The sequence below is a fragment of the Saccostrea echinata genome, unplaced genomic scaffold, assembly GCF_033153115.1.
Source record: "Saccostrea echinata isolate AGI-Se365-2 ecotype Australia unplaced genomic scaffold, CSIRO_AGI_Sech_v1 ptg000056l, whole genome shotgun sequence".
In the NCBI taxonomy this organism is placed as follows: domain Eukaryota; kingdom Metazoa; phylum Mollusca; class Bivalvia; order Ostreida; family Ostreidae; genus Saccostrea; species Saccostrea echinata.
Window position 1 is genome coordinate 22,215,430 of NW_026889805.1, and position 12,129 is coordinate 22,227,558.

At 32.3% G+C, this 12,129-nt stretch overlaps 2 protein-coding genes across 2 annotated transcripts in view; one reads left to right on the forward strand and one right to left on the reverse strand.

Annotated features, from left to right (window-relative positions):
* Positions 1-267: 267 nt before the first annotated feature.
* LOC133173960 (uncharacterized) lies at positions 268-1,635 on the forward strand. Its single transcript, XM_061309021.1, has 2 exons — positions 268-312; positions 683-1,635. The coding sequence occupies exons 1-2, from the start codon at positions 268-270 to the stop codon at positions 1,478-1,480; spliced, it is 843 nt and encodes a 280-aa protein (XP_061165005.1). The 3' UTR covers positions 1,481-1,635.
* A 964-nt stretch (positions 1,636-2,599) lies between these two features.
* LOC133173961 (uncharacterized) overlaps positions 2,600-12,129 on the reverse strand; it is a 67,248-nt gene continuing 57,718 nt past the window's right edge. The window contains exons 8-9 of the mRNA XM_061309022.1: positions 7,804-7,842; positions 2,600-2,819 (exon numbers count right to left, since the gene is read on the reverse strand). Coding sequence (XP_061165006.1) covers positions 2,600-2,819; positions 7,804-7,842 — 259 coding nt within the window. The remainder of the gene's footprint in view (positions 2,820-7,803; positions 7,843-12,129) is intronic.

Below are 12,129 nucleotides of genomic sequence, written 5' to 3' on the forward strand. Positions count from 1 at the left end.
AGCTTTATGAAAAGTCAAAAATCTAATAAACATTCTTTCTTGACCCGATTTTTTCCTCTTCGAAGATGGTTTCTAATCTTTCGTGTCTTTGTTATGTACATGTATTTTCTTTTAATGCGGAATTTCCTTTGAATAATAACAGGGTGCTTGCATATGTATCATATTGACATTTCAATTTCACTGCGTTTCGTTCCGTTTCGCTAAATACTAATATCCACATAGATACTGGTATTTAGCGGAACGGAACGGAACCAGAGAATTTCGTTAATGCTGGCAAAGCGGGACAACTCTATTTTCTATACTGACGTGTTGGTAAAAAATAAAATAGATAAATGATGTATCCAAGTTCTTGACGGAAAATTTGGATAGTTTTACTTTTCTTTTTTTAAACATAAATAATAAATCAATAATAAATGCATATCAATCATTCAATACAGTTTACCTAGTAACTACAGATGACGCAGCATCTGAAAAACCAACACGACAAAATAATTATAAACTAGCTCTTACATGCATTTTATTTTACAATTCTTTAATTGATACTGTGGAGAAATTTATGTTTAGCTATTAAAAACATAATGTACCATAATAAAGTAGCATTTTATTTTCATTTCTAATCCCCCACAAGGTACCCCACAACTGGTTCCGTTCCGTTTCGTTTCGTTCCGCAAAGTAGCAATAGCCTAATAACATTGGTGAAAATTCTATAATTGAAAAATTTCACATGAAGTTTATTAAGGAAATTTTAGGAGTACATTGTAAAACTACTAATGCTCCCTGCAGAGCAGATTTAGGTAGACATCCCCTGTGGACAAGAATACATTTTTCCAGTATAAAATTTTGGAACCATCTTATTACTTCCAAGAATACTTTAGTATTTAAAATCTATAAAGCAACAGTCAAAACAAACTCATGGACTAAAAATATTTTTTCAATTTTCAATAAGTTAGGATTTTCATTCATTACCAAAAAAGAAAATTCAATAAAATCACTTCTGAGAAACATAAAACTAAGAATATCAGATCAATGCTTACAAGAGGAATATGCAAAGATTCATAATTCATCAAAACTAAAATTTTATCAAGTTGTTTTTAATAATTTCAAACGCTGTGGATACACTGATATATTAAAAAAGAAAACAGAGAGGTCAATTATTAGCAGGTTGAGACTTAGTGCACATAACCTTGCCATAGAAAAAGGGAGACATTTGTCTATACCCACAGATAAAAGATTTTGTAATATTTGCAACACAGGGGAGATTGAAGATGAATTTCATTTTCTATTCAGCTGCCATAAATACAATAATTATAGGTTAACTTTTGAAAGGAACTTGATGAATTTTTTTCAAGGAAAAATATCAAATATGTCTTATACTCAAAAAGTTAAGCTTTGCTTTAATAGCCATTGTCCAGAAATACTGAAAATAACACACTCATTTATTAAAAAATGTCTTGCATCTAGAAATGATTGCATTACATAATTATTATACAAATGATGTGTGATTTATAATTATGTATAGCCTCACATTCTATACTAAAATATTGTGTATTTATGTATGAACAATCGATTTTTCTTATAATGTGTTGTGCCTTTGCCAATTATTGTAATTGTGTTTGTGCCAATAAATATTTGTATTTGTATTTGTATCCAAAATTTAACTTCGTGAATAGATTATATGTCACAGCTTTTAAAGAATCATTGCAATTTGATTCCCAATTTTATTGAAACGGATCAACTAATTTTTTTTTCACTTTAAGCTATTAATAAAAATACATGTACTAATGAGTAATTTATTCTGATTCCATATATTACTTTATCCACAATCGTCAACACTATATAAAATTGATTTTAAACACTTACAGCTTTTAGCACTGTATACACAAGAATCAAAGACTGTAATGCCAAAGTGAATCCAAAATCATTCAAAAGTCACAATCAACAGAATTTTCAAGAATTTATTTTAAAAAGGACGGTAATAATACAATGAAATAAGCGATTAATCTTGTTTGTTTCATGTAAGAAGGCTTGATGCTATTTCTGGTAAAATGTTTTGGTTATCGGCTAACAAGAATTTCATAGGTATTAATTTTTATTAACATCAAACCTCCTTGAAGTCAGAACTGTTTTCAATCAATAAATACATCAGAACAAAGAATTATGTACATCTTGTGATAATAATAAAAACTAAACTAGAATTAGTTAAACTATTAGATTATATATCAAACTGAGGAAACACAGAGTAAGAACGCGGACCAAGGCAAGTTCATGCTGTAGATCAAATTATTCAAGGACTAGAGATACTTGAAGACCTAGGAAAAGAATTTAGATACAGTGTTTTCTATTTAAAACGCATTTAGTAAGAAATAAGTATGCAATAACAAGTAAAAATATTTGTCTTGCACAATCATTCAAATGAAAATAAATAAAAATCAAACAGTCAATTATATGGCACAATTTTCAAACACTCGTATGGCATTAAAATAAAAAAAAAACTCTCTAACATATACAAAAAAGAACAATGCTTCATTTGAATAAAATATCACTCGGATTTCTGTTACTTCATAATCATAGATTTTCACTTGTTCTCTACTCTTGCATCTTAAAACTGGAGTTCCTCAGAGGCCTCCTTCTTCTCCTTCTTTTCTTTCTTTTTCTTTTTCTTCTTTTTCTCTCTTGCAGAATTATCCACTTCTACACTGATGGGTTCCAGCTGATTTTTACGACCATTTGGTGTTTCAGGCAAAGGATGTCCAACTGGTTTGGTGTTTAAAGAGCTCACCTCAGTGCCTTTTTCAGTTGGCTTATTTAGAGATTTTTTCCTAATGTAACAACAATAAAGCAACATCCTGTTTATATAAAAAGCTTTAAAGACAATACAATCATCCCTCAATACAAATTACTGAAAAAGTACATGTACGTCATTTATTTTGGTAAAATCTCTTGAATATAAGTATTAAAATTTTATATGTTTTAATAATATAACTGGTATACAGACTTTTCTTTTGAATACAAAGTAATTATAACTCCACATGTGATAAAAATATCCCCATTTTTCCAAAGATTAATGACATGCCAGTATTTTATCAGAACACTAGTGAAAGAAAAATTGGATTAATTTACTGGTTTTGCTAAATATCTATCTGAGGATGGCCACAGCAGATGGCAAGCTCTCCCTTAGTTACATTTTCCACAATATTAAATTCACATATCTGAAGTCTGGCTTTGGTAATTTGGTATCCTTCCTTTAGAAATCTGGAACCCCCCCAGCCCCCCCCCCCCCACCTTGTAATCCCAATGCTGCATTGGCAATGATATACTAGGTCTTTTTTGCTTTAAAAAAATGCTCAGTCCATTCCCCCTTTCAAAATCACTCATCATTAATTTATTTTATTTTTTTCTTGCTTGTCAGAATTTTTTTTTTTTATTAAAAAAAAGCTTTTTTTCCTCTCCCTTATGAAAACTTCCCAGACCTTCATACATTATGCTTTTTGATTTAATTTTGATTTGACCTCCTTGATTTCTGATGATGTTCACAGAAGCTTATTAAAACCTTTGTCCTAATTGTGTGAGACAAAAATTCATTAGTCTTAAGATCTTTCCGAATCCTTTCCATTTACAAAATTTCCCCCAAACGTGTTTACAACATGTACTGAATTAGCAGATTTGATCTAGCTGAGCTACATTTGTCATCAACAATGTATATGACTTACAAACATCCTGCTTATATATATATTTATCAGAATCTGAATTCACCAGTTATAAATAATGGATTAATAAAAAAAACCAACATCATAAATTGCTCAAAACACATCAACCACGTGCAAAAAAGAGCTCTTATTATTTAGTAACAGAGACACTCAATCCTAAAAGATTAATGATCGACTAAGAATATGTGATGTTAGTACTAAAATCACCACAGAAGCAGTGTACATAATGAAGAAAAATGGCTATATATATCTAGTCATTTAAACTACAATTAATATAGTAGAAAAAAAGACTAAAATCTAAAGAGTTCTGTAATTTAAAATGTCTTTTTAGAATATTATTTTCAATTTCAATCTTCACATGAATGGTGGCAAATCCTTTTGTGCTTGTTACTATGTATTTGGAAAGCTACTTTCATTTTCCCTATTAATTCTCTCTGAAATTATAGGATAGAGTAAAACAATGGCTTTAATAGGTAACACAAACATTAATTAAAATAAAATATGAATCAAATTATATTTCACATACAGATTGACTTTTAATCAAATTCTAAAAATCACTGATTGATTTTTAATGCAATAAATACTGGTAAACAATACATGTACTTGGCAATACGATAAGTAAAAGGTAAGCAAAACATACGTTCTTAGTATACATAGCGTCTCGAACTCCAAAGAAAATTTAATGCCATGAGATACAGTGATTTTAGAAAACCATGCATTGCAAACAAGCCAGAACTATGGACTTTTTGTTGTGAACTTTTGCAGGCAGATACATTAATAATCAAGGAATTTCTAAGTTTTCCTCACATCAACTTACATTTCTTTCAACCTTGACCTTACATGTATATTTAAAGGGATTGAACCAATGGAACATAAGACTGAGGCTTTTTTTTGGTAAAGCATATATCAACAAAAAAAAAAAATCATTCATATGTTCATAATGGAATGAATAGGAATCCTCTATACAATCCACACTTCAGAGTTTAAATTCGATAGTATAATTATGGGGTTAGAGTGATCTGTCTTAAGATCTAAAATAATATTGTTTATTATTCAATCTGTAAGCAATTCAATAATTCTTTACATTTTATTACGCCAAGATAAATGAATTCAAACTTTTTATGGATGTAATTCTCATTGAAGAAAACAAGATCAAGTGATTTCTGTTCAACAATACTTTGTTGCATTTGAACATTTTCCCTCATGAATAAATGCATATGGCTAATGAAAATGAAAAGAATAAACTCAATTATACTTATTTATATAACTTTCTTAATGTCCAAGGAAATATTCACTTGGGTATAGAGGGTCCTGCACTAGACTCTAAATTAAGGGAAGATGAAGCAATTTTAGCTCTCTTAGCTCTATTATCTCTGATATAAGTAGAAATGCATTTACAATTTTTGATCAATTTGTCCCCTCCTAAGGCCCCAAGATTTTGGGACCATATTTCACTATTTGCAGAGAGGAATTTTATATATATATATATATATATATATATATATATATATATATATATATATATATATATATATATATATATATATATATATATATTACCCTGAGGTAGTGATGTGAACAAACCAGAATCTAAACTACTTCAGGATGCTTTTATATAAATATTACTGATCATGACTTTGCTGTTTTTGAGGCAATTTTTCCTAAATATATGTACCCATGTAAAACTTAGACCATCCTACCCCTTGGGGTCCTGCTTTGAAAAAAAAATCTACACTATGTCAGGAAGCTTTCAAAAGGCTTTTCTTGCCCAGACAATACATGTTTCTTTTTTCAATGACCTCAGAGCATTTTTACTTTTTCTTAAATATCTCTACAGGGAAAAGGGTGTAGTCCTTCATTTGAAGAAACTTGAATGCCCTACACCCAAGAATACTGTATGTGCCAAGATTGGTTGAAATTTGCCCAGTGGTTCTCAAGAAGAAGACAAATTGTAAAAAGTTAACAATGCCAACAATGACGTTGACAGGCAATGTATAAAATTTCATCAGAAAAGCTCGAGCTTTGACTCAGTTGAGCTTATAACATATTGCTTGCTTATTGTAACTGAAGAAAGAAAATTTGCTTGCTTATTGTAATTGAATAAAGAAAATTCTTAAAGGAGAAAGGTATTTTCAATCAATGACCAAGCAGGCCCACCAAAGTTGAGTTTCACACAGAGGGAGCTACATTGAAGTGCTGATCATAATATAATCATGCAAACAGTTTGCTCACTAGATGTGTGAAAATAGAGATAAAACTTTTTGAAGATAACATGTTTTGGCCCTATGCTTAACTCCCAACGTCCCAAGAATGGTATGTCCTTCATTCATGTATGTTACATTAAGCAGAGAAATAACTAAAATGTTCAAAAGCTTAAATATGAAAGGCAGACAAGGCATGGTAATAAAAAGGGACCCATAGCAATTGGTAACCTGTAAAAAAGGCCCTAATAGAGAAGTTTCACAAACCAACATATACAAGTCGTAGGGACCACTTCCCCCAAAAATCTGTGCATTGTCATCACTTTGGCTAAAACTCTACATGTATCTATGAACACTGTATGTGTTGACCAATGAGTACTCATAGGTTCAAATTTATGTTATATTTTCTTTTTTGCTGTTTATTTCAAAGTGTAAGTCTAAAACCTGAAACTACTGATATAAGGAACTTTGTTTTCATGGTAAAATATTATTTTATGAAGAATTGAATAGATTAATCTTGACTTTCAAAACATTGATGTAATGTATCACTGTTATAAGAACTCATTTTAAAACTTATTTTTTTATAAATATTTATTTATATTCAATTGATTTAGTGATGTTACATTATAAATATATAAGCAGATAATCTTGACAGTTAATTAAACCTTTAAAAGTTCATGTACAAATTATAATTGCTAAACAAACAAAAAAAACCAAAACAAAACAAAAAACAAAAACAAAAACAAAAAAAAAGGTAATCAGAGATTACAGAGCTCACCTCAATGAATGTTGTCAATAAGTAAGGCAAAGTCCCACACTAAACTAATAATCTAGGAGTGTGCATCCCTAGCTAGATGTAACATTTATGCAATTTTGGTTGGATAGGGCTTGCAGTTACTTGGGAATGAAGTTATCTAAAAACTTTAATCTAGACACTCATTCGGAAAATATAGGTCAGATCCAGCATCCAAAGCAAATCTGGTGGTGTGCATCCACAGATGTAATAGCCATGCAAGTTTGGTCAATATAGGGCTTAAAGTTACTTGGAAATGAGAACTGTTCCAAAAACTTTAACCTGGTCACTCATTCGGAAAATGTAGGTCAGATCCAGCATCCAAAGCAGGTCCAGAAGTGTGCATCCTCAGATGTATCATCAATGCAAGTTTGGTCAACATAAGACTTACAGTTACATGGAAATGAGATCTGCTCCAAAAACTTTAACCTGGTCACTTATCCAGAAAATGTAGGTCAGATCCAGCATCCGAAGCAAGCCTGGTAGTGTGCATCCTTTATTAGGTGAATCATCCCAGCAGGTTTAGTCAACATAGGACAAATAAATACTTGGAAATGAGGTCTGTTCCAAAAACTTGAACCTGCTCAAAAAACATTAACCTGGTCATTCTTTAGATGAAACTGCAGCACCTGAAACCTTGACTGGTACAATAAAACACATTGGAAGCATCCTCCATGTACCTCTGATTGATATAGGGCATAGATGTACTTGAATAGAAATCTGCTCCAAAAACTTTAACCTGGGACACTGACGCCGAGGGTATTACATACTAGTAAGCTCCCCCTACTTCGTTGAGGTGAGCTAAAAATGTAAATGCGCACCTGTATTTTTAAATTGTATTTTACACATACATGTTGGTCTGCAAAACCTTCTCTAATGTATCTAATAATTCTTCATTAAAGTGCAGTAGCTCAACCAAAGAGAAATAAAAAAGTTTTAACATTAAAGATTAAGCATTTAAGACATCTGCATGCATAATTTGAAGTATGTTTAGTTAAGTCTACGGATTAAAAGCAAGTAGAAATTACAAACAGTTTTATAGAAACACTGATAGTTTAACTTTAAAAGTGTAAGGGGAAAATTTCAAACAGTGTTTACATACTTTGCTTCCATGGTAACTCCAGATGCTGATGTAGGGGTCCTAAAATTAAGAAAATGGGCCCTATTTCAAATTCAAATTCAAAGGATACATGTATATTACACATGTACTACAATGAAATGACATATTCTTGTTAGCTTTGGTGATCAAAGGATCAGAGAACAGATTAGAGAGTATACAATGGTAAAATTGGTTGTCCTTCTGTCTCTTCCTCCTCTGTAAACATTTTTCACAACACTTCTGCGACTACAGTTTGGTTCAATTTCCATATAGCTTGGTACTTATGTGAAAAAGATGAATATAACATACAATTATCAACAAGAGGCCCATGGGCCAGATCGCTCTCACCTGAGCACTTTAGGAAAAAAGCAGAAATTAGTTCAGTATTAAAAAGTATAAATGCATAAGTGGCTCAGACCAACCCCTTAAAAAAGGAGGGGGTATGATTTGAACAAACTTGAATCTACACAAAGGACGCTTACACATTTCTTTGCCAAATTGTGGCTTTTTTCCTATTAGTTTGAACTTTCATTGTGACCCAACCCTACCCCCAGGGGTCATGAATTGAAGAAATCTGAATCTACACTACTTGAGGATCTTCCATATAAATATGACCAATTATGGCTTTGCTGTTCTTGAGAAGATTTCTTAAAAATTGTATATATTCCTATGTAAAACTTTGATCTTCTATTGTGACCCAACGCTAGGCCTGGAGGTCATTAATATAATTATCTCCCCTTGAAAGAGGGTGTGGCCCTTCATTTGAACAAACTTGAATTCCCTTCACCCAAGGATACTTTGTGCCAATTTGGTTGAAACTGGCCCAGTGGTTCTGGAGAAGAAGATGAAATTGTGAAAAGTTTACAACGACAACAACAATAATAACAGACAACGAACAAATTTTGATCAGAAAAGCTTACTTGAGCCTTCGGCTCAGCTGAGCTAGAAAAATCTACAAACAATACAAATCTACAAAAGGGCATAAAACACAGTCTCCCAGAAATTCCAGAGGTGGGAATAGGTGCCTAGGAGTAGTATCATCGATCAGTCACACCTACCACAAGCCCCATATTTTTATCAAGCAGTGAAAATTCTGTAATCAGTATACTATTTTACATAATTCTTTAAACATGTATCAGATTTTGATTTTTACAAATGGTTTGCCCAATATTTACTAAACATGACTATTTTTTTTTTGGTGACATTCTTTAAAAAATGCTACTCATACAGTTTAAGTCCAATATGAAAGATTTCCTCCCCTTTATTTGCATGAAAAGATATGACCCCGTATTGTGGCCAACTCTATCCCCAAAGGGAGACAACATAGAACTTGTATATACTCATGATGCCTCAGGATGCTTCAATACCAATATGATCAACACGAGCTTGCTGTTTTGGAGAAGAATTACATTTAAAAGGTTCTCTTTTCTGTATACACACCTTATCTATATAAAAACTCATCCCTAGCTGGAATTCATAATTTGAAAAAAACCCCAAAAATCATGAATCCACTCCACAAAACTTGAATGTTTGAATATTCATATGTTTACTGTACATGTGGCCCTAAGCTGCTACTCTTGAAAAGATTTTTAAAAATTTCATAGATCATTAAAACTCAATTGTGGCCCCTCTCTACCCTCCCCAAGAGGGGTGCTTTGAGCAAACTTGAATCTGCACAATCTGAAGATGCTAGCTTATTAATGTGACTCATCATGGCCTTGCTGGGTGCAGTGGTTGTGTTTGCACTAGAGCAATGGAGTATAAAGTTGATCCTTATATTGTGGGTTCAAATCCCTTCGTGTGATGCAGAAACCAATCCTTCATATGAGACCACATACACCAAGGTCTTGTGTTGCAGGAAACGCTGGCATGAAAAAGATTCCTCACTGCTCAAAGGCTGTAAGTGCTGAAAACAGGTCTTAATTTGCAACCCTCTACTGGCAAGAAGTGGCATCTCAATATGAATGAAAAATTCTCAAAGGGACTTTTAACATTTAACAAACAAATAGCCTTGCTGCTCTTGAAAAGAAGATTCTGAAAGAATTTTCCTATATATTCATGTAAAACTCTGGTAAATTCTCCAAGCCACAATTTTAACAAACTGAAATCTGCACAGCCACTATTATATCTAAAGGAGCCTTTCAAATTAATGTGACTAATAATGGCTCTTCTAATCCTGAGAATATTTTAAATTTTTTTCTATATATATTCATATATAAAATTTGTTCTGGCCTGGTGGTTCTTGAGAAGGATTTTAAATGACCTCAATCTATTTGTGCCCTTTCTTGATTTCCCCTTTGGAAAGGGACAGTCTCATTTGAACAAACTTTAATTCCCTTTAACCAAAAATACTTTGTGCAAACTTTGATTGAAATTGGCCCATTGGTTCTAGAGATGACTAAAACTGTCCAAAATGGATGCCCCCTTCTTTAATGCTTCTGCCCAATTCCAAAGATATACATGACACTTGCTTGATCAGAGATGCTGAACAGATATAATTAGGACAACCTTCCTACATTATACTCATTATTTAATCTTTAACTTGATGCATGTTCACTCATTACTCCCCAGGGACAAATGGATTTACACTATCTGCTGTGTATGAAATCTGGATACGGCCTGATGTAGTTCACTATCCTATCATCGACTGAAGGGTTGATGGCGCAATAATATGATGGCGATGAAGAGATGGTGTGATAACATTATGACAATGATCTGACAATGCGATGACAATGGTGAGATAGCACGATAGAAGGATAGTGAACATAACTTCATCATCATCATACCATCCTAATCGCACCATCGTGTCATCTCTATCACACCATCACATGACGGTCATCACATTGTCTTGCCACTGCATTATCATCAAAGTGCTATTGCACCATTGCTTCATTGTCATCACTTAAATCTTCATATCTTTATCGAGTCATTCCACTATCGACCCAAACCTTAATGGTGTTATGAAGCAAAAGTGAAATACATGGCCCTATCCAGATTCCACATCTGTTTGATAAATTGCATATTATATCACTACAGGTATTAGAAAATTGGTTTTGTGGAATTACAATGTTTGTGAATTTTGAAAAAAAAAAAAAGTTTTATTTCAGTACTTTCAGTGAAGAATCAAATATGAGTGCACCTCTCAATCCAAAAAAGGAAACATATTCTGTAAGATTGGGATACATTTCTTTCATTATATACTTGGACATTTTAGATCAGAGGTTAATGAACTCTATAAGAAATATGAAAAAAAGCTTAAAAGTTTGGCAGTTTTTATAGAATTTTCAGAATATGGGAAAAATGACGACATTCATGATGTCAAAATACATTGACCAACCAGAAAATTTTGTCATTTTTGATAGATATGCAGTCACTAATGGTCTGAATGATATTTAGTGCATTGTCAATTAAAACTATTCCAAGGCAATCCATGCAGTAGTCTCCAAGTACCTGTCCAGACAGAATCACGTCTACAGACAGATGGACACGCTGACATTTTAATATTAACCCCTAAACTCTGTTTACACCTGGGGTATAAAAATGAGAAACCTATATATGTCACCTATGTCAACATACAAAGGTAAATTTTCAATCAGAAAAGCTCATTTCAGCCTTTGACTCAGGTGAGGTAATAAAAGTAAGTACACAAGAGGGCTACATTATAATACATAATTTTGTATATCAGATCTAAATTTCAACAAATGGTGTTTCTATGGTTACTAAAATATAGGATTCCCTAAAAATTTCTTTCAAAACCTATTCCTTAACCAGTTTTTGGTCTGATTTCAATAAAACTTGGAACACATACTGAGTAGACAATACCAAGATATATGTACACAGTATGGTGTATATAGAGGCTAATTTCAATGTTTTGTAGATGAATATGGAATTTATCTCATGAGTGGGACAGGATTTTTTTTTAATATTTTCAAGAGTGTGAAGCACGATTGAAAATATTAAAAAATCCTATGTCACAAGTGAAGTAAATTCCATATTCATCTACAAAACATTGAATTTTCTGTTCATTACATTTTCTTTGATTTTCTCTTTGACTCTGTCTTGAAGGAAAATCAAGAATTTTGCCACATTTCTGATATTTTCACACTGTGAGAATACCGTTTTGATACTCTTTCACACTGTGTCAGAATATCACTTTTATTCAATAAATAAATTGCAGTATTTCACTGCTGAAAATGTAACAAACTGATTTTCAAATTTTGATAAACAATGCCAAAAATATTTGAAACTCTTGCAAAAACTACGCGAAGCGTCGAGTTTGACCTTATGATCCACACCTGTCAACAAGATGTGATACGGCTCTTCGGATCA

Bases quoted from the DNA above. Each gene is read 5' to 3' on its own strand.
- LOC133173960 (XM_061309021.1), top strand. From the start codon at position 268: ATGCTGGCAAAGCGGGACAACTCTATTTTCTATACTGACGTGTTG. The intron at 313-682 runs GTAAAAAATAAA...AAGTAGCAATAG, and splicing joins TTTTCTATACTGACGTGTTG to CCTAATAACATTGGTGAAAA.